General features: G+C 37.3%; 2 protein-coding genes across 4 annotated transcripts in view; both read right to left on the reverse strand.

Annotated features, from left to right (window-relative positions):
* The window catches only part of LOC103507540 (sodium-dependent serotonin transporter-like), a 43,517-nt gene extending 28,851 nt beyond the window's left edge, over positions 1-14,666 (reverse strand). The window contains exons 1-3 of the mRNA XM_026822357.1: positions 14,498-14,666; positions 12,828-13,056; positions 6,097-6,235 (exon numbers count right to left, since the gene is read on the reverse strand). Coding sequence (XP_026678158.1) covers positions 6,097-6,235; positions 12,828-13,056; positions 14,498-14,666 — 537 coding nt within the window. The remainder of the gene's footprint in view (positions 1-6,096; positions 6,236-12,827; positions 13,057-14,497) is intronic.
* A 1,876-nt stretch (positions 14,667-16,542) lies between these two features.
* Positions 16,543-18,938, reverse strand: LOC103507534 (neurensin-1-like). Of its 3 annotated transcripts, none has more exons than XM_026822366.1 (4): positions 18,797-18,938; positions 18,405-18,488; positions 17,524-17,810; positions 16,543-17,316 (listed from the first exon to the last, which is right to left on the reverse strand). In XM_026822366.1, exons 3-4 carry the CDS (start codon positions 17,740-17,742, stop codon positions 16,903-16,905), a joined length of 633 nt encoding a protein of 210 aa, XP_026678167.1. In that variant the 5' UTR covers positions 17,743-17,810; positions 18,405-18,488; positions 18,797-18,938; the 3' UTR covers positions 16,543-16,902. The 3 variants fall into 3 exon arrangements, with proteins under 3 accessions (XP_026678167.1, XP_017298850.1, XP_008470238.1); XM_017443361.2 differs by having other exon boundaries at positions 18,391-18,488; XM_008472016.3 differs by having other exon boundaries at positions 18,405-18,929.
* Between the last annotated feature and the right edge of the window lie 4,548 nt (positions 18,939-23,486).

Here is a 23,486-nt window from a genome sequence, read left to right on the forward strand (position 1 = left end):
AAAAATCTGGTGTGAACATCACACGACTTTCCTTATCGTATTGAGTGGTGGTTATTTGGGTGTTCTGTTGTAACATTTACAATATCTCTAATAACCGTTTACTCGATGTAGCTGAAAACCGCCAAAAAGCGGTCAAAACACCGCCAACCGCAGCACCTATTTTAACCAAACGTGTTGCATCCTTGTCACATTTGTGAACTACATACCAAATTTCAAGTCTTTAGCTTATACCGTTCCCGAGATATTGTTAAATTACTCCGAAAACCGCCATAAAGCGGTAAAATGCCGCCAAGCGTTGCACCGGTCTTAACCAAAAGTTTCGTGTCGCATCCTTGTCACATTTGAAAGATACATATACCAAATTTCAAGTCTCTAGCTCTTACCGTTCTCGAGATATTTTGTTTACAGACAGACAGACAGACAGACACACAGACAGACAGACACACACACGGACCAATGGCTGAAACTTTGGATTTAGGCTCTAGGGACCTTAAAACGTGTTTTGGCACTAAAATCTGACCATCGAAAATTTGACCCGATTACATTACTTTCCTTCCTATAGGATAAGGAAAGTAAAAAACTAATGTATTGTAGGTACCTAAGTACCTACTTATCTACATTTTATTATTTTCAAGTGGTCCTCATCAACACCAGGTGCAAGAAAAAAATCCAAGAATAATACCAAATCAGATGCAATGAATACAGAGCTTTGTTAAAAAGAAAATCGTCTTTTATCTCCATAGACTACTCCGGTACCTAACTAGGTGCACTATCTATCTTATTATTATTTATTATGTTGTATCAAATGTACCTACTGGAATTCCTAACTGTAATAATTAGAGGTAAAAGCATCAAAATCATCGTCAACCTAAATACAATAGAAAAAAAAAAATTGGTGTGAACATCACACGACTTTCTATTACATTTGCAGAATACTCATCGTAACGTACGTTACGTACAGACCATGAGCTAAAAATCACTTTTTTGACATCAGAGGATCCCATAACGGATATTTCCAACCATTTCCCGATTTTGAAAATTTGGACCGATTGCAATACTTTCATTACTAGTATAGCTCGCTATACTGTAGTAATAGAAAGTAATAAATTGTCAATACGTTAATAGAAAGGTACTTGTCCACGTAAAGGTGGATTTCCACCAACGCGACCTCTGTCGTGCGACAAAATCGCGCGACAATGTCGCGCGACGTCACCTGTTGTCCACGTAAGTCTCTATAGAGATGAGAAGCATTTACATAAGTAAACATCTGAGAAATGTAAAAAAGAAAGAATGCAATGTTCAACATTACAAGGAGAAACATCAAGGATGAAAAGTTGACTGGGTTTCTCGATTTTATTGGCAATATTTTTAATTTCTCCAGGTAATTCAAAATGTTTTATTAAAGCTGTCTTTTTATTTCTTTGTAGTTTACAATGATTATTTTATTTTTTATACCTAGGTACTAGTAGAATTTACTGTAGGTAGGTACTTCTTTGCCTAATTTCCATAAATAAAATCTTTTCATTGTTCTGTTGGTTTCTTTATCTGGTGAGGGTAGGTAGTAATTTATTCACATATTTTATTTATTTTCTTCTTTTGCCCTAGGGAAAGTTAATAAAAAACTTTTGATTAAAAATTGGAAAGAATAATTTACTTAGGTAGGTAGGTACCTACTTAACACAATTTTTAAAGAGCTCTTCCACCCAACAAATTTTTTTGTTCCTAGGTAGGTATGTTGTAGGCTGCTTTATTATTTCTCCGCGATAAAAAACTTTTGATTAAAAATTGGAAAGAATAATTTACTTAGGTAGGTAGGTACCTAATTAACACAATTTTTAAAGAGCTCTTCCACCCAACAAATTTTTTTGTTCCTAGGTAGGTATGTTGTAGGCTGCTTTATTATTTCTCCGCTCATTGCATACTATGAAAAATACACGGCGTTCATACAAATTATTTCCCCTGTATAGGTATGTTACAAGTTACAAGGCATTCCCAATTTATTCATCATGATATTCATGATCCATTCTCTCTCTTCCATAGGTACCTAATATAAAGCTTTTTACAGTATTTACAGTTGAAATTGAAACTTTTAAAGCCAGGGAGAAGAAGGGTAAAGTGAGAGTAAAGGAAAGGAGAGGAAAAAGTTTATGTTCACAGCTTGTTGAATACAGTGCGAAGTCAATTATAAGATTATTCTGTTTTATTTATTCATTTCTCTTCCTCTCTGTTTCCTTATCACTTTGCCTTTATTTCTTATCAAAAGTTAATAATGAAGCAAATCACATTATCTTCCGGACCAGATGAGAGAGAGAGAGAGAAAATAAGATACTTACAACAAGTGCGGAACACTCGTATAGAACGAGTAAAACTTTGAACAAGAAATCTATGTAGTAGAATACGACTTTATGATTCAATTACATTATGAATGCCCTACAGAACAAGTGTATTACAGAAATAAAGAGTGAGAGAAATGAATAAACATGGAAAAAGAAAGAAGGGGATAATAAATAAATAATTGAAATTGAATACAGTCACATTAATTTATCACATTAATTAATATCAATATTAAATGTCATCCCAGGGTGCACCACGTGGAGGCGGACTAACCTTTACACCCCTTTTTAAGCTGTCTTTACTATAAAGAGTATAAAGAATAATAGTACCTACTTTGAAATTAGTGGATGTACCAAAATTACAAGATCGGTTATCATCAATATTATTTTATCCATCCTGACTTTTATGTTCTTTCTTTGAAATAAATCCATTGCCCATTCCTCTCTCTGTTGCATTCATCTCATGTTGAAATAAACATTCTGAGCAGTATCTATATCTATAGTATGTGTAAATAAACTATGCTCTATATTATAAAGAATATGGCTAGGGGTTAACAAAACCTCTTCAATAACTTCCTTACATGAATTATTCTCAACACCATAAACTCGTTTTTTTTTTTCAACTCCTCCTCCCCATGGGCAATAATTATATGGGCACTTGGGCAGCGAATAAGAACCAAGATTTAAGTATAATAAATTGAACATAGCTGCATTGAATATCTAATATTGAAAAATAATCTGGTAGGTGCATCCACTAATGTGCCTTCATTTTCTAGTGGAGATGCCAAATTTCCCAAACACAAAAAAATGCAATTAGATGTGAAAGTACATAGAACCTATGTTCTATTCTACAGCTTTAAATACCTAGGTACATAGATCTACTCGTCTAGGTGTAAACCCATAACCTTGTGATCTAAACACCGAACAGCTCAAAGTCAAGATGCTCTTCTCGAATAAAACAAAAGCCGTGTTCCTTCTCAAAGAAAATCTTTTATTCAATAAAACTTCTCTGCGTGTCAATAAAAGAATAAAATCCCAAGTCAAACTTAAAGTATACCTACACAGAGTAGAGAAGTATAGAGATAAATACAAATCGCAAGCACTACCACGGCTTTGTCTTGTCTTGATTCGATAGAGATTAAAGAGTTGTTTGTTTAGTTATCGATTGCTAGTTATCGGTGGCTTAGTGGTCAAGTACCTAGGTAGGTAACAAGGCATTTCAATGATGTTCCCCTGAACAAAATGAAGTCTGGTGATGAGTAGCAAGCTAGCAATAAGTATTATATTATACATCTAATATCAAAGAGTGAAGTGTTCTCGGGAAGAAAAATAAAAGTGAATGAGCGAAAAGTTTAATATAAATAATATATCAAGACCGAGAAAAAGAGGAAGGGCACAAGATAAAAGGGGTGCTTTACACCTTAAAGTGTTAAATAATACGAAAGAGATTTTTTTTTTCTCGCCTAAATTTATTCAAAATAATAAAAAGTTAAAAACACCTAGCCTGATTTTACTTGAATATCTTTCTGTATCTTTTAAAAGAAAAACAAAAGTAAAGTGAGTTTTAAATGAAAGAAAATGATTTGCTAGCTTCTCTATTTGTAACCTTTCTATAATCATTGGGCTACTTCCCCTGATTTAGGCTGTTGTAATGCTAAACAGAGCGTTCGAAAAGTTTTGGAACCCCTGAATATTTTTTGAATGGCTAAAGGTGAGAAGCTGAAATTTGGGTTAGTCTTTTATCTTTTGAAATGCAACTTTTTGAAGTAGTCGCCAAATTTTGGCTGGAGCCAGGGTCGGCCCCAGGCGGGTCAACTTCAAAATCTTAAACGGGAACCCCCTGCTTGTGATACATCAAATTAAAGGCCTTAAAAAATGTAGTACTTTGGTACAAAATTGAGCTCGATCCGACAACCAGGGCCGTAGTTATGGCCTATTCAATTTTTAAAATTTTCATGTTCTTCCGTCAATAGGAGAAGCACACAAAATGGGAAATTCATTTTGATGAATGATTTGTGCTTCAAATAGGTCCCACTAATGATTCACTTAGAAATCCAGACCCAAAAATAAAACATCTGATCAATTTTCACCCCGGACGCCATCAGGGCCGAAAGTTTAAATTTAATTTTTGTGTCTGAATTTCAAGATGAATCATTAGTGGGACCTATTTGAAGCACAGATCACTTACCTATCAAAATGAATTTCCCATTTTGGGTGCTTCCCCTATTGGCAGAAGAACATGGCAAAATTAAAAATTGAATAGGCCATAACTCCGGCCCTAATTGTTGGATCGAGCTCAAACTTGTATCAAAGTACTAAATTTTTTAGGACATTTAATTTTATATATCACAATCAGGGGGTTCCTATTTAAAATTTTGAAGTTGACCCCCCTGGGGCCGACCCTGGCACCGCCCAAAATTTGACGACTACTTCAAAAAGTTGCATTTTAAAAGATAAAACACTGACCCAAATTTCAGCTTCTCGTCTTTAGTCATTCCAAAAATAATAGAAAGTAAGAAAATTCAGTTCCCTTCTTCTTCTTCTTCTTCTTCTTCTTCTTCTTCTTCTTCTTCTTCTTCTTCTTCTTCTTCTTCTTCGTTATTCAGTCCTTAGAATTCAACCCTTGTGGAAATTATCTCAAACTTGCCATGTCCATGTCATATGCCAAGATCCCACCCTTCACTTTACATCTTCAAATGAAATTCATAACCGAGCTTACAGTATTCCATCCAGCTAGATAGATATGTAGAGAGAGCGAGGGAGGTAGATATCACGTAAATGTCCACTCATTAAAAAGTGTCCTTTGTTTGGAAATTGTTGAATCTGCTGAAATCTTATTCTAGTATGACGGCTGTCTTGGCTTTTGTCAGCAAGAACAAAAGGCACGGGAGTTATTATTCAGGGAGACAAATTTATCTTTCAAACCTCTTTTTTAACAAAACCACAATGAAGTGCGGCTCGTGACCGCTTCTGTTTCATATTTTATTTTATTTAGCGTAACTCATCCTTTCATTTTTACAAGGCTAACTAGAGTAACTAGGATTATTATTATTTTTTTCTTTCTTTTTTATAGATTACTAGTCGAAATCCGTTGCTTCGCTCCGGATTTCTGCTAGTAAACCCTTAAGGCATAGCTTAACAAGCAGGGTCCGTCCCTCCGGGAATTTTTTAGCCCGTAGTGATTAGAGAAAATTAGTACCTATGTACCTACCTAATTTGTTTAATATATGAATATGAACAGCTGCTAGATAACAGTATGATATTAATAGTATTAGGATATCATGTGGAATTTATAGAGTCATTCATTTATGGTACCAACTCCTCCTACCCATGGGCAATAATTATATGTGGGCACTTGGGCAGCGAATAAGAACCAAGATTTAAGTATAATAAATTGAACATAGCTGCATTGAATATCTAATATTGAAAAATAATCACGTTACAGTGTTTTCCTACTAAAAACAATGTGTTTTGTACGTAGAAAGTGGTAGTTTTAACGTATTTCTTGTAGAATTTGAGATAATACAAGTGACCATAGGTGATACAAAAAAATAGCATTGTTGCACCTATGGCCACCCTTAAAAAAAGTAGGTAATTCTTTAAGTCCCCTCCCTTGCTGTTATCTGATTTATTCAGTAGGTAAGTAGGTACCTAACTACTTGCAAGCTCCAGTTAGTGGAAAAAGCTGATGACTCTGATAAGGTATACAAATGGAACTATGAACCTATGTACAAAAGGACATAATCTTTACTGGAAAAATTACCTTGCCAGCACTGCGCACTCCTTTCCAGAGTGAGAAGTATACCAATAGGAACACAGCCATGACACATAGTGCCAGCGACAACTTGATGGAGCCTAACCGATCCAAACCATCTGATCTCTGCTGCTCCAGAACACTGCGTCTGTAATGCAAGCATGGTCAAAGGGTTGACAGAGTTTAAAGGTATAGGGTGAGTGTAGCACCTATGGTCAGTGTAGCACCTATGGACACTTTACACGTGTCCAAGGCATTAGCGTTCAAACAACACCAAGTTTCGTTTCAACTTGTTTTAAAATAACGACTGAAGTGTTATCTAAAACTTTCTCGCTTTGAGTTCATAAATCGTCGCGACAAATTTCGAGATCAGAGCTCATTTGTGTGAGAAAATGTGAAAAAAAAAATCCCCCAAAAACCAGTTTTTTGGGTTTTTTGGATTTATGGTTCTCTGGACAAAATTTGCACCACCACTTTCGTGTTCCTGGTAGAAAGACCTTTAATTTGATATATAGGTCGACCAGGATTGGATAAGTCCTTCTATGGGGACAGACAGACAGACAGACAGAGTGACAGACAGACACCGAAGCGAATACAATAGTCCGTCCACTATACCTTTTATTATTAGTTATTAGTAATAATAAAAGAAGGACGGACTAAAAAAACGAACCGGAAAATAGCCGGGAAGCCTTCACGGGAGTGCAAGGAATAAGTTGACAAAGTTTATTAGCAATCGGATGAGCGGTTTGGCCAGGCATTAAGTTTGAACAAACAAACAAACACACACACACACACACACACACACACACACACACACACACACACACACACACACACACACACACACACACACACACTCATTTTTATATATTAGATGGATACAATATACACTGGAATGCAAAAAATTTACACGTCAGTGTATTGAAATTAAAATGTAAAAGAAAGTCGGAAATACACATTGCGCTTGCGTAACCAGGAGGATCCTGGATTAGGATCCACTATGCATATATGAATTTTAGGAAAGCACTAAAAGGAATTCCTAATCATTAAGGTACGACTGTGCATTCGGCCCTTAAAAATGGGCCTTTTCCAACTAAAACCATTACTGGGGTTTGCCAGCCTACTTAGCTAAGTTGGTAGTGCGTCTGCCTTGTAAGCGCTAGGCCGCGGGTTCGATTCCCGCCCGGGGCGGATTTTATCCTGATGGTATAAGATGTGCTATCGCCGCCAGCTCTTCCAAAACCTTTTATTAGGCAGGTATTTCACTCTCTTTTCTGCATTTTCAAAAGTAGTCCTGCCAGCCTAGTTAGCTTAGTTGGTAGTGCATCTGCCTTGTAAGCGCTAGGCCGCGGGTTCGATTTTATCCTGATGGGATAATGTTCGTTCTCGGAACGGCTGGCTTTCTCCTATCCTGTCTTCCTTCTCTCTTCGATTTCGGGACGATAAGACCATAGCAGTTACAGTTCCCTCTGTCAAACCTCTTAAAAAAAAAAAAACCTACGTCAATAGTTTGAAGAGACGCCCGGCATAAATCAACACGGAACAGAGTTTTGATGTTTTACTGATTTTTTTTTTTTTTTTTTTTTTTTTTTTTTTTTTTTATTTTATGTTAAAATTTTTTTTATTTGACATCTACATTCCAAATTTCAAGTATCTAGATCTTATTGTTCCCGAGATATTGTTAAATTACACCCAAAACCGCCAAAAAGCGGTCAAAATACCGCCAACCGCAGCACGTATATTGACCAAAAGTTTCGTGTCGCATCCTTGTCACATTTGACATCTACATTCCAAATTTCAAGTCTCTAGCCCATAACGTTTCCGAGATATTGTCAAATTACTCCCAAACCCGCCAAAAAGCGGTCAAAATACCGCCAACCGCAGCACGTATATTGACCAAAAGTTTCGTGTCGCATCCTTGTCACATTTGACATCTACATTCCAAATTTCAAGTCTCTAGCCCATAACGTTTCCGAGATATTGTCAAATTACTCCCAAACCCGCCAAAAAGCGGTCAAAATACCGCCAACCGCAGCACGTATATTGACCAAAAGTTTCGTGTCGCATCCTTGTCACATTTGACATCTACATTCCAAATTTCAAGTATCTAGATCTTATTGTTCCCGAGATATTGTTAAATTACACCCAAAACCGCCAAAAAGCGGTCAAAATACCGCCAACCGCAGCACGTATATTGACCAAAAGTTTCGTGTCGCATCCTTGTCACATTTGACATCTACATTCCAAATTTCAAGTCTCTAGCCCATAACGTTTCCGAGATATTGTCAAATTACTCCCAAACCCGCCAAAAAGCGGTCAAAATACCGCCAACCGCAGCACGTATATTGACCAAAAGTTTCGTGTCGCATCCTTGTCACATTTGACATCTACATTCCAAATTTCAAGTCTCTAGCCCATAACGTTTCCGAGATATTGTCAAATTACTCCCAAACCCGCCAAAAAGCGGTCAAAATACCGCCAACCGCAGCACGTATATTGACCAAAAGTTTCGTGTCGCATCCTTGTCACATTTGACATCTACATTCCAAATTTCAAGTATCTAGATCTTATTGTTCCCGAGATATTGTTAAATTACACCCAAAACCGCCAAAAAGCGGTCAAAATACCGCCAACCGCAGCACTTATCTTAACCAAAAGTTTCGTGTCGCACTCTTGTCACATTTGACATCTACATACCAAATTTCAGGTCTCGAGCTCTTACCGTTCTCGAGATATTAAAGAAAAAAGAAAAAGTGAAAAAAAAAAGGTAAAGTCATGAAACATTTTTTTTTTTTTTTTTCAGTTTAATTGTTTTATACAAAGTTGAAATGGAAAAAATGTAGATAAATTTTGAAAAAGTTCATCTTGAAGCCATATACATACACGTAGATTGCAAAAGATGAGAGAGAAAGAGATGGTAGGTACCTACAAAAAGTTATTATTTAAATGTAAAACCACAGAAAGAGAGAGAGAAAGAGAGAGAGAGAGAGAGAGAGAGAGAGAGGGCGGGAAGGAAGAGAGAGAGAGAGAGAGAGAGAGAGAGAGAGAGAGAGAGAGACTAGAATAAAAAAAACGTCAGCTCAACGCGTATTCATGTAGGTAGGTAGGTAGGTAGTTTTTAACTTTTAACCCACTGATTTCTAATTTACATCAGGATGACGGACAATACATGATTATGTAGGTATATCTAATTCTGATACTCATCAAGTCATCACTCATCATCATCACAGTCATCACTCATCAGTTCTCAATACCTTTTCCACTATGATTTTTTTTTCTTTTTATACCGTGGACATCGCTAGGCAAACTGTGTCCCTTTGAGATGAAGTTGTTTTCACTTTCGGAATACATTATTAGATTTATTTTTACACCAACTATGAAAGTATTCATAAGTAGGTACATAGGAGACTATTAAAGTAGGTAGGTACATATAAGTAGAGAAAAAGCAGCATGGACTTTTACTTTTAACCTTTGATGGAGAGGATGGAAGAGAGGAAGTTTTCGATTAAACAAGAACGGAAGATTTGTGACAGGTAAAAAAAAGGCTTTCAAATTTCAATAAAGGTAAAATAATAATAATAATAGTAAAGGTAGGTATAGGTAGGTAGGTAAATCATTAATTAATTAAAAAGAATTAATGATTTCGAATACAAAACATCTACAAGGTCGGTAGTGACAGTCGGAAGTAAAATTACTCAGGGTGTAACAAAAGCCTCCTAATACTCGTACATGATTCAAATGGATTTTACATCAGGGTGTAACAAAAGCCTCCTAATACTCGTACATGATTCAAATGGATTTTTCCATAGGTACCTATTAAGTTATGCAAAAATCTTATTCAGTAATTTTGAGATAGGTAAGTAGGTATTGATTGATTGCCTTTGATTAGAATAGGTAGATATCTACCAACTAGATGGCTTTCAACACATAATTTGAAATTCTTCACTGATACGTGTGTATGTAGGACCTAGGCACCTACTATGAATATGAACAGCTGCTAGATAACAGTATGATATTAATAGTATTAGGATATCATGTGGAATTTATAGAGTCATTCATTTATGGTATTAAAAGTTTATCATGGAGGAAGACTGAGGCTGATATTATTAGATAGGAGGATTTGGATGATTGAAAATTTCTGTTGTACATTCGAAATAATATGTATTAATCTATTAATTAAAGTCAGCTCCCATGGCGTAGTGGTCACTGCGCTCGCCTTGCACGCGGGAGACCCGGGTTCGATTCCCGGCGGAGTCAAGAAATTTATATCATGCTTTGATTCCGTGACTGGCTGTTTCGGGGCCCACTCAGCCTCGTGAGGAAAATGAGTAGCTATGACATATAAATGCGCATAGCGACCGGTGCTAGCTTGTCACAACTTTGGTGCTCACTGCAGCATTGTAGGATTTTCCCAATATCTCAATAATCCTAAAATCCAATGTTTACCTACCATGCTAGCACCGGTAGCTATGCGCATTTATATGTCATAGCTACTCATTTTCCTCACTAGGCTGAGTGGGCCCCGCAACAGCCTGTCACGGAATCAATCATTTGCATTATACAAATTCCTTGACCCCGCCGGGAATCGAACCCTGGTCTTTCGCGTGCAAGGCGAACGCAGTTACCACTACGCCATGGGAGCTGATAATAAGAGAGATAGAGGGAGGGGAAGGGAGAGAGAGAGAGAGAGAGAGAGAGAGAGACATATTGTAATGTGATAAACTGGGACTTAATGCATTCAATCACACACACTCTTTAAATTGACTCAATACAAAACATGACAGATTCAATCCTTTATTTATGATGTCTCCAGTTACCTACTATGTAACATGATACCTACTCGTGAATTTAGATTTTCATCATAATTAGATAAGGTAAATGAGGAATCGAAACAGTTCCCATCATGCCAAATCAATTATACTTTATCAAAATATAATATGTATGTAAGTAGGTAGGTAGTTAGTTTCGAGTAGGTATTAAGAAAAAAATAAAAATAAAAAACGACATGCAATTTTCAAACAAAGCGAATTAGAACATTAACATAATGATGGTAAAAAATTAATTCAGATAAAAATAAGAATATAATATTTTCATCAAGACAATTACGATTAAAAGTTTTTAAATTGGTGAGCTTTCGATGTCACTCAGGACATCATCTTCAGCCCAAGATAGATGTTGACTCTATCGCAGCAGGAGTAGAATAATGATGGTAGACTTTGTAACTTGTGAATTTCCATTTAAAATGGCATTAAAACAAAGCTCACATGCAAAAAAAAAATTTAAATTTCCTTTTAAAAAGCATAAAAAAAAAAAACCCCACAAAAAAAAAAAAAAAAAAAAAAAAAAAAAACTTAAAAACTTAAAAAGTACCAAGTTCTTTGGTGTAAAATTTCTGAAATGTCGTCTTACCTGTGTCGTCTAGGTATCCCACTAGGTGGTTCTAGATAGCTGAGCTCATACAATGGCTATTAGAAGTGAAACTGCTACTCTTCTAACTCTCAGGCCATTTGAAATTTGTATAAGAAGTAGACACAAAAAGTTACGCACTCAACTTTTGATACGTTACAAAACTGAAATTTCCCTTCCCGCGTAAGCGTTACGTATGCGCACTGGGAGATTCCAGCTATTTCAGTAGGTAAGAACCTACTACAAGAAGGTATTTTTGAGATGTTTGTTCTAAATTTGCTGCGGAAACGCCCACTGCTAAAATAATAATGGGAGGTAAATTCATCCTTTAAAACTACACGACAATCCTCTCTCAGCCCAATTATTCTAAAGGCTGATTATAACCAAGAACTTACCTAGGTCTAATATTATTAAACATGATTGTACTTACTGAGGTAGAATCTATCAGCTATGTATACCTACGAATGTATTATAATGGGTCATTGATGGCATGAAGTAGGTGAGACAAATCATGATAAAGATATTCCTGAAACCAACTTCACACTGTGACCACTGTGTAGGTACTTACTATAAACTTTACAAATACTTTTACGTCACCGCGACTATTACAAATTTATTATATTGTTTATGATATACCTAGATAATAATATATGTATACATAATGGTATATATGTTTTTGTCCTTTGTAATATTACGTTCTTCTGGAGCTGGGGTCGGATCTTGTCTTTCTGTCGCTATGAAATAATATTAGTATTGTTTTGTATTCTAGAAATGACGCGTCACGTCATGGTAGCGATCATTATGGAGTATGGACACGTTGCGCTTATTTGTAAAGGTGCTTTATTTTTGAATTTCGGTATTTATGTATAGGGAAATGGAATTAACATGAATTGAACAAAATAAAACAAGGTACTTACCAAGAAAGAACTTTGAACGGGTGGAACAAAATGAATTTTAGCTCTCAAATAAATGGTGGATGGTTCTGTACCTAAGAATAAAGAAGACAAATCAGCACCATCCTGATTTTCTGACGATATTATATAGGATCACCAAAAGTTACCAGTTAAGTTAGTAACAAACACGCTCGACGTTACTTATCTTCATTAGTAAGTACCTCACGTTGCACAAGCATTTTCATATCCTGTGCTGCTCTCTCTACAATGAAAACAGAACTCTTAGCACTATTTTAGGAAATGTAGAGCTTTCGTTATATGTAGGTAGGTACTTACTTTATTTTTATTGAGAGTTGTTTACAGAGGGAAACTATAACAATCAGAGTCCTCGTCCCTCTAAAAGAGGTTTATTTATTTACAAGATCTTCGGAAACCAAGTGCATCACCATTCGTTGACCGCTTTTACCGCCAAAGATTATGTTCTTGAAGCCGATTATTTCGCCGATAGCGACGAAGTACTTGTCCACATGGATAGACTCAACATTGGGGAAGACAATGGCACACTTCTTGGATAGCAGGGGTTCGGAAGACTGGGAGGAGCTAAGGTTGGTGGACGGAGTATTGGGTAGCTTCACATTGTCAGTTTTCACAGTAGAGGTAGAAGGTGGAGCTGCGATAATTAATGGTAGAATAGGAGGTAGAGGTAGACGTCATACTTGTAGATGGAAGAAACACTGATGGAAGAAATTAATAATTGACAGGAAAAAAGTGGACTCGGGAACTGAAGAGGATCGCAGCGGCCGGGAGAACTGAACAGTTGTTACTGCGTTGCCATGGCAACCGTAAAATTGAACGAAATGGGAAGGTAAAGCATTGTTCAAATGGAATAAAAAGTTCAATGTAAAGCAGATAGTACAACAGGTATGACTTACATACTCTTCAAGAGGAGAACTTAACTCGCAAAATGGTACAAAAATCACAAAAAAACGACCTACTATTTCTTTTGAAAAACACAAAATAAGGGAGAGGAAAAAAAGCACGAAGCGCACGGGGGTTTTTCTTGAGATTGCCAAAAAAAAGAGGTTTGATAGGAGGAACTGTAACTGCTAAGTTCTTATCTTCCCGAAATCAAAGAGAGAAAGAAGAGAGGACAGGAGAAAGCCAATCGTTCCGAGAACAAACATTATCCGTTCAGGATAAAATCCACCTCGGGCTAGCGCTTACAAGGCATCAGGCGTGTAACCTTTCAAGTCAACTAGGCTGGCTGTGATTTACCTACTGTGAATGGATTTGATTTGGAAATAAAAGTACAGTGTTGAGCGTAAATAGAGTAATAGGTAAAAGTAGGTAAATAGAATTATTTATTAGGTGGGTATTTATTTATTTACGTAATAATGTATTAAGGTAGGTAGATTCAGTGAAATATAACTAATCAACATACCATGATAAAAAATAAACATCATTATACATAGGTAACTAAACATATTTTTTACGAAACAAAATAACAATAATGATTTAGGTAAAATACCTATGTTTAACCTCTAGGTAAAAAACAACATCTGCGTAATGCCTTTAGCTTACTTCTGAACCTACACAGGGCAGGGTAGGGAAATTCAACTATGTAGATGGTGCTGGATGCTATGTAGATACATACCTACTCGTAATAATTTGTATTTATTATTTATCATAAAATAGGAACCTACATAGGTACGTAGACATACATGTAGTTAGGCAGCAACCTCCATGACCTATAATGCCGGACACTCACGCTCAAACTGAATCTTTTTCCACCACATAATTTCCGACTATCGGACAGACGAGACGTTTCCACCACACAATTTCCGACTATCGGACAGACGAGACGTTTCCACCACACAATTTCCGACTATCGGACAGACGAGACGTTTCCACCACACACATCCCGACTATCTGACAGACGAGACGTTTCCACCACACACATCCCGACTATCTGACAGACGAGACGTTTCCACCACACACATCCTGACTATCGGACAGACGAGACGTTTCCACCACACACATCCCGACTATCGGACAGACGAGACGTTTCCACCACATACATTCCGACTATCTGACACACGATACGTTTCCACCACACAATTTCCGACTATCGGACAGACGAGACGTTTCCACCACATATACATTCCGACTATCTGACAGACGAAACGTTTCCACCACACACATCCCGACTATCGGACAGACGAGACGTTTCCACCACACATCCCGACTATCGGACAGACGAGACGTTTCCACCACATACATCCCGACTATCTGACAGACGAGACGTTTCCACCACACACATCCCGACTATCGGACAGACGAGACGTTTCCACCACACACATCCCGACTATCGGACAGACAAGACGTTTCCACCACACACATCCCGTCTATCTGACAGACGAGACGTTTCCACCACACACATCCCGACTATCTGACAGACGATGGCCATTTGCGGCAAATAAATAAGGTGGCCTACGACTTGGTGTAGCTGCCCAGGTACTGTCTTCTCTTTTGTGAGGAGTCGTCCATATTGTCAGGGAATGAATCTTGGTCTTCAGGTAATAGAGCTTTTTCAGGGGTAGGGGTAATGTGTTTGTACAGAGTCTTTATTCTCGCTTTCATGTTAGGAGATATTTTTTGTTCCATCATAATTTTCAATACAATTTTCAGATCCGCTGAGTTCTATTCAAGGTTCGAGATTATACTATTTTTGTTTCGTGCATTCTTTGTTTCTATAAACAGTTTCAGAACATCGTCCTTAGATAGTGCAAATTTAACTTTAGCCAGGGCGGCATCAACAGCGTTTAGGAAGGATTCATGGAATTCACTCTCAACTTTGACTTTCTTTTCCTCCGCATTCTGAACGATCTTCTTTAAGAGGGGAGAGAGATCTTTTCCCGGACTTTCTATCTTCGGGGTTTGGCTCTATATCACCATCATGCAGAGGGAAGTCATCCATTTTCTCATCTTCAGAAAGTTCTTCAGCCTTTATTGTGTTCTACAAATGTATCTTCTACGACGTTCGGAACAGGTGGGCTGGTCTTTTTTCCCAACTCAGAGAAAAAGGATGGAGCAAATATATTGTGCTGGTCTGCTGTGGATGGATGAGGCTGTTCAGCAATCTCATCAGAGACCACTTGAGAAGAAGGTGTGCAAGAGCTGAGATCTTTGATGTTTTTTTAACATTCTGTCTTGTACTGGTTGGCGGATGAAGTCCTTGGTTGGGCAGATCTTAATGGAGTGACCTTCTAAACCACAAGAATAGCATTTGAGCAGTGGCGTAGCGTCCATGTAGGGCGTGTATGGCGGCCATACACTCGAAATTTCATTCAAATACCCTTTAAATAATTAATGTATTTTTATTAGATAAATAAAAATTATTATCCCTTAAAATCCCTAAATCCCTTTGGAGGGAGTCGAATGGTCAAATAGATTGTGTTGAGTTCAGAACCGAGATAGACTTGAATGGAATTAGGGATGGCGTCTTTATTATCCACGAAAACTTGGCGTTTGTAAGTGTAAATGTGACGTAGTCTCTCATCCCGAAGACCAGTAATGACGTACGTGCAGGGATAAAATTCCATACCTCGGCTGGGATTGAACCCATGCCCTCCTGTTTACCAGGCGAGCGCCTTGACCACTACACCACCGAGGTAGGTTTCTATATAGTACTAGCTGAATTCCGTCGCTTCGCTCGGGAATCTCGCTAGTTCGTCCCGAGGCATGGCCAAACTTGTAGAAAAGGCATGGCCGAAGTTGTAGAAAATAATAAAAAATACGGTCGGGCTGCGCCTTCCCTATCAACTACATAGTTATCAAACTAAAAACATAAACGAAACTCAAAATGTTGGTCGAGAGCGGAACATTTCTCTCCCGCAGTCTCTGCACTCTGTGTATTTCTTATGGTTGTGATTTTAGCGATCGAAAATTGATCATATCTCAGGATCGATTTAGATTTTCGCAAAATCCTTCCTTATTGCACACTAGACCATAAAAGGAATATTCCTACCAAATTTCAGCTTTCTAGGTGTTGTGGTTCTGGAGATAGAGCGATCAGTGTGTGAAATGGGAAATGTGAATGAGTGAATGGATCTTGTTTTTATATGTATACGTTGTTTGGACTATTATAATTTGATTATTTTGGTGTTGTAGGTAGGTACATTCATATTACCTATTTGGTGTCTGAACTACTTTTTACCCCTCTTGGGAATGCGAGAGTTAAGTGAACCTATTACCTAGTTATAAGAGGATGCAGACTATGCAGAGGTATAGGTCTGCTGCTGTGCTGCTGCACGCTAGACCAAAATCTAGCAACATTAAATTGCAAAATTTATTATTTTGCTACAGCAGCAGAGGTATAGGTCTATATTATGTATTTTATATAATACATACATATGTATTACAAAATAACAAGATATGTGCGTAAATATCACCCTATTCTCTCCCTCAATTTCTAATTCTCTCTCTCTTTCTCTCTATAACATATACCTTCTCTCTCTCACTCCCATACTATATAGAATTCCTGTTCTCTTTCACTGAGGCCGCGTTTTCTCTCTCGAATCTCAGTTCGGCAAATATCCACCAGGAGCGTTAGCATGATGACAATACCGCCAGCACAGAACACAGCAAGTCCTACCAGACGATACATCTCTAGAGATGCGTTGTACGCTATGGAGCGCCGGTCTATGATCTCAATGTTAGACCGGATGTCAACAATAGGGTTCCGGTAGGTGTGAAAGTGTCCTATGACGAGAAGACTCAGGCCGATGCATAGGAATATCATACCCAGGACTATGAAGGTGCGGAAGTAAGAAGAGGAGGAATAGCGACGTTTGCCTCGTTCTATAAGGTAGGTCTCAGGCTCTGCTGAGGGTTCTAGGAGAATATTGTGAGTATGCTCGCGTCGGTTGTTCTGTAATCAGAGGAAACGGTTTGTTTCAACTTCATTTTAAAATAAAACCATTATCCTAAATCTCTATTAATGCAATGGTCCACCTAGAAAATTGCCTTACAAGTGAGATTAATTTTTTAGCCATTACTGAGATCTAAACCACCGTCCCGTCCCCGGGATACAAATCCTGCAATAAGTTGCACTGACAGGTACAGAGTACAGACTCACTATGGATTTCTTATCATAGAAATGATGAATGTAGCTCTTGATTCCGAACAGGTTCATCATGTTACATCCGCCACTGGCACTGAGCGGGGAATGTATTTCATCCTCCGCGTCTGGTTTCAAAGGACTTGATGTTTGAGTCTCTCTCACTAGGGTTGGTTTCTCGTGCATGGATTTCTCGCAGAAATGAACTTTCTTGAACATGTTTTTCATTTTGGACATCCTCCACTACTTCGCTTAATGGTGATGCGGGAACTATTTCATGCTAGTGTACATGGGCACTAGTGAAACTGAAAATGAAAGAAATTGTTGTATTAAGCTATCAAGATAATGGGATAAAGGTAAATAGAGAGGCTCACCCATTTCATGCTGCAAGACAGACATTAACCTATCTTGGGCTTCATTTTCCTCCTTTACTGTAGGCCAGACTCCGAAAATTTGGAACATCCACCTATATGTATAGGGTGGAGGATTATCATCTTATTTCTATTACTCGAATACCTAGGACTCCAAAGTCTCTTTACCCCAGCCCCATCATCTCCAACATTGTTAGAGTACCCACATCCTCCTGATTACCAGGCGAGTATCTTGACCACTACAGCACCGAGGCAATTTTATTTATTAGATGGGAATGAGACCTGCTTAGTCATATTAAATGTTGCTTCGTATTAGTATAGTGCTATACAGGGCCGTATTTAGAGGGACCCTCGGGGCCCCCCTCCTCCCTCGACAAAATCCTGGATACGGCCCTGGTACTATAGTACAAGGGGAAGTAGGTATTCAACAGAATAAAAAATTTTGACTCCCAGAGCAATGCACAAGATAAATATATCTACATACCTATGTAGTAGGGTTATCTATGCTACATACCTATTAGCACTTACCTAAACTAAAGTTCAGACTAGAGCTGGCATGGAATTCACTTTTCATAGTAGATATTTTTTTAGAATTCACTGGGAATCTTGTAGCTATAGGTATGGAAAGTATTTTAAAATAAATGTATTATAAAATATAAGAATTGATTATAAGATAAATAGGGTTATTACTTATTACTCTATAAATCAATTAATTAGGTATTTCAGTATTTTGAATGTACAATGTACATCATAGGTATGTAAAAACAAGAAACTAAGGGCACATAATTTTGAAACAAAAGAATCAAAAGAAAAACGGCAGTTAATCACGAAATTTGTTCCATCTGAATTTCTATTCCGCATTAGAAAATTAATGTCATATAAAAATAAACACACATCAAGCATAAAACAAGGAATTATACCAAACACTATAAAGAACTAAAGGTGGGGAGAGCAATAATAACTTATTGTGTCATAAAAAGTAGGTAAAGAAAATATCAAAACAGCAACAAATTGCGACTTAAAAATGTTTAAAATATCTGATGTTAGAAAGTACGAATAGAAAAATAAAAGAAAACAGAGGAAAAGTGGGAGAGAGATAGAGAGAGCGTGGGAAAATGTTTGAAAACAGTGCCGACTGTACACAATACGTATTAGAGAGAAAGGAAATATTGGTACCTATACAAACATATACCTATGGATTAAAAAACTTTTTTACTCAGGTTCTAATAGGCGAATTTTATTAAAAAGGTAGGAACTGCTCTACATCGCGTTACTGGTGATCCCTAACTCGTGTCAGTAGGTATTTGGATGCCCTCTGGAAAGATGTAAGATGAAGGATGAGGTATTTTATCTTTAAGATATTTCACCAGGGAGGTCTTGAATGCTCCTAGACTTTGTGAGTCTCTTATATCCCTATGAAGAGAATTCCATAATCTAACTACAGATACATGGTAAGAATTTTCCCAGGAATCAACGACTATGGATCTTAAGGACTCAATTTTGTCCCTCCCACGACTTTACATTCCTCAGTTTTCATGAGAACATCCCCTCCAAAGTTAGTCCTGAGAAGTGAACAGTCGAAAGAACTATACCTATATTTTGAACTCCCTGTCTTCAAAGATAATTCCATTTCTCTCTCTCCCTCTCTCTTTCTCTCTCTCTCCCTTCCTCCCTTGGTCCCACCTCACATTCTCTCCCATTCAGGGAATCGAACTCAAGGTCTCCAGCATGTCTAGTCGACCTCAATGGCCGCTAATATAACATATTCTTGGTCCATGTCAGATCTAATAGCGACTTGGGTCATTTGACCTATGTTGTCACAAATGTACCTATTGAAATGAACTTTTTTGGCTTGGAATGAGAAACCAACTGGGCACTTCATGGCTGAAAAACTCTGTTTTTTCATCAACTGGGCAGTTTATGGATGAGAAACTATAGTTTTCTGGCATGAGGCTTTTCCCCCAAGGGGAAATAATCCCTGTTAAAATAATACTGTTTTCGCTCCGCTCCCAACAGTCCCTACTTCCCTCATCATAACTTTCCGAATGAAACAAGGAAATATAAAACAAGGAAATAAAAAATAAAAGGAAATAACAAAATACAAATGCCTGTACTAAGCTCATTTTTATGTACCGCCTTTTAAGAGATGTAAAAAAAATCTCTTGTTTTTTTTATCAAAAACAAATCAAAATTTTGAAGAGCTTCAGCACCCCAAAATTTTGAATCAGAGGATGAACTTTCTTGAAGAAAAAAAAAGTTCAATTTCACCCTTTTTTATTCACTTTTTTTTTCGTTTGATTTTGAGATTTCAGTTTCACGCAATAAGCACACACAACTTTGAAGTGGTTCACAACTGAATGGTTCAATCGGAAAACATATTGTTCGCGAACTTACCGATTTTATCTTTCAAGTGGTTAAATCAAGATCTTACAGAACCTCATCGTGTAGTGCTGATTTGCTGATACAAGATTTCCTGAAGATTTTGTGTCAGAAATGTGCAGCATAACAAACTCAAAGAAGCAACTGCATATCAGTATCAGAGCATAGAAGAAATATACATGCACCAAAATAGATTCATAAAATAATGTGTGTAGTATTGTGGACCACCTGAAAAGTTCCCGTCTATTAAAGAATCTTTACACCTTCCCTAGATAGGTATGACCCCAATTCCTCAATTATCAGCTTCCCGGAGTCCCTAGATTCTAAACAGGCAATAGGCAGAGACCACCATCCTTCACAGCTTTGGACTTTCACCGCACTTGCATCACAATCCACACGCTCTCATAACGTTACGTAATGACGGCAAGATCTATAACAAAGAGAACATCATAATTATGTGATTGTATTTTAATGAACTAGTGGTACGACTTGGGAGGAATGAGAGGGGGTGATAATTTCTGTGCATGAGGAAAACAATAGACCCCACCGAAGCCTCCTTGTTAAGCAAACATAACCCCCCGCGGTAAAATAATGAACAACAAAAAAATCTCTCCCATCCAACTAACAATTTACAAGTGCAGCTTTTATACGCGGATAATAACTATAGTCGGTGACATGTACAATTAGCTTGTGAGATATTGGATATGAAAATGTGTATTTAGAGGCTTTTTTTTATTATTGTAATTTTGTTGGTAATGTGTTCAGCTCGACATGTGTGGTATTGTGGTGTAGATTTGAATTGGTGGTGTTATTACAGTTTAATATTGCTAACCAGATGGTGAAATGACTCAAATGAGATTGATACTTTGAGACGTTTGAAAGAGTGAGTGATTTAGAGGTGTTGAAGTTACATTGTAAAATAGAATTTAGAGTTCTAATAGAACTCTAAATTATTGAATAAATAAATCATTAAATATTGGGAGGTAATTCTAAATAAGGTATTTTTTTTTTTTTTTTTTTTTTTTTTTTTTTTTTTTTTACCGAAAAGAGTGTCTAGTAGCTAAGGGGTAAAATGTTCTCTAAAGTAATCCGTGTAAACTGGGATTCGGGTTCCAGTAGTGGCACTAAAATTTACTATCGTTATTTTAGGTAACATAGATGTAACATTTAGGTATGATACTTTAAAGTATCACCCCATTCATGTTAGCTCACAGCCCGGTGATACTTCAAAGTATCACTTGGCGGCGAAACGCTCTTCCGGGGGTAGGGGTAATGTGTTTGTACAGAGTCTTTATTCTCGCTTTCATGTTAGGAGATATTTTTTGTTCCATCATAATTTTTATAAACTCAAAGCGAGAAAGTTTTAGATAACACTTCAGTCGTTATTTTAAGACCGGTTTTAGCGTCACCTGTGAACCAAGTTTCTTTTGGCTTTCGATTATGAAGAACTCGTCCTGAGAAGATAATTGTAACTTTGTCGTCAGACTTGGTTCACACGCCGGAGGTCGGAGGTTCAAATCTCTCAAAGTTTAGTTAGTCTGAGAACAATAATAATAAAAGTAACGGTGATTTTTCTTGTCATTTTATTCCTTCAGAAGGGCTTGGAAAAAGCACTATTAACCTAATTTCCCTGGAAAAAAAAAAAAAAAAACAATAATTTCCTACAATTTCACTAAATTGAACATGTTATTACTAAAAGAAACAAAAACACTCATATTTTTTACGAATGATATGTTATTTATAACAAGTCAAGTGCTTTGGAAAGACCTAAAAAAATAGAAAGATACAAAGGAAACGCGATATATGATTTAAAAGCCATTTAATACGCCTATTATGTGATAAAAAAACTTCAAACCCTCTGACCAGAAAATTATAATCATGTATAAAAAATTGTTAATCATCTTCCCCTCATACTAAATAGGGTACAGGGTTATGTTAGAGTCAGGAGAGATAAGATCTAAAACTAAACATGATTTTAAAGGAGGGTATAATATTTGCAATAAAACTTTCATTCGTTCTATTTCGGCTGAGGCTCGAATTTCATTCCGATTTGTTTCAGAATTTGCCCGAACAGTAGGGAATTTATTAAAGATCTGATGGTCAGTTAGTAAAAATGTTGGCTGAGGTATAAATCTGATGAAGGTCCACTCAAGAAAAATAGATAGCAAAAACAATAAAATAACATGGGAGCTCAGAAAACCGCCGATTTTCATTTATAGATTTATTCTGTTATACTTCGTTTGTTCACTTGTAAAAATATCATTTTCTAGCTAACCTTTAGAAGACCCTGTAACAACCTTAGCCATAATGAACCTTATAATAGTTGTAGACCCATCTGTCATTTTTTTGAACTTGCTTCAAACGGAGAGAAAAAACTAGATTATATAAATCTCTCGCTCTCTTTCTCTCCGTATTCTCCCCTTTTAAAGATTCTCTACCATTGCACATGTGACATGTTTGGCAACAATGCCTATTTTTTTGCTGTCACATTGATCTAGACACACTGTAGGTATGGAAAGAAAGTAAGAGAGATTATGTAAGAAGGTACATTGAATAGCCCTGTATGAACGCAAAATCTGTAATGTGAAACAAAGAGAGAGAGAGAGAGAGAGAGAGAACCTCTTCCTATAGGTGGGAATGAGAGGGGAGTATTCTGCACAGTCGTACATTGGATTTGGTTCGATCAATTCAGTCAAACGTTACGGGAGAGGGAAGGAGAGAAGTCTTTAGGAAAGGTTTTCAGTGGTGTGTCTATGTTTTGATACTGGGGATGATCAAGTCCTATTCACGAGATAGAGGTTAATACTGGGTGCGGTAATCCTCCACCTTCATCCTATAACCCAACATAATATTAATATAGGTACTCGATTTTAGCCCGTCCTTCCTTTATTATTACGGTAGTAATAAAAAGGTATAGGGACGGGCTATTGTATTCGCTTCGGTGTCTGTCTGTCTGACCCCATAGAAGGACTTTGGAGAGAAAACTTTTCCTCGCTCGCCTAATATTTGAGTTTCGTTTATGTTTTTAGTTTGATAACTACAAGTTCGGCCATGCCTTTTCAAGTTTGGCCATGCCTCGGGATGAACTAGCGGGATTCCGGAGCGAAGCGACGGAATTCAGCTAGTAAAACCATAAGCTCGACTAGTCGCCACTGTCATTGTGCTGAGAGAAGGGGAAGAGTGTAATGAAAAGTTTACAGGATGGCTAGGAAATCTCTGTACTCTCTCGGT

The sequence above is a fragment of the Diaphorina citri genome, unplaced genomic scaffold, assembly GCF_000475195.1.
Source record: "Diaphorina citri unplaced genomic scaffold, Diaci psyllid genome assembly version 1.1 scaffold320, whole genome shotgun sequence".
Classification (NCBI taxonomy): Eukaryota; Metazoa; Arthropoda; class Insecta; order Hemiptera; family Psyllidae; genus Diaphorina; species Diaphorina citri.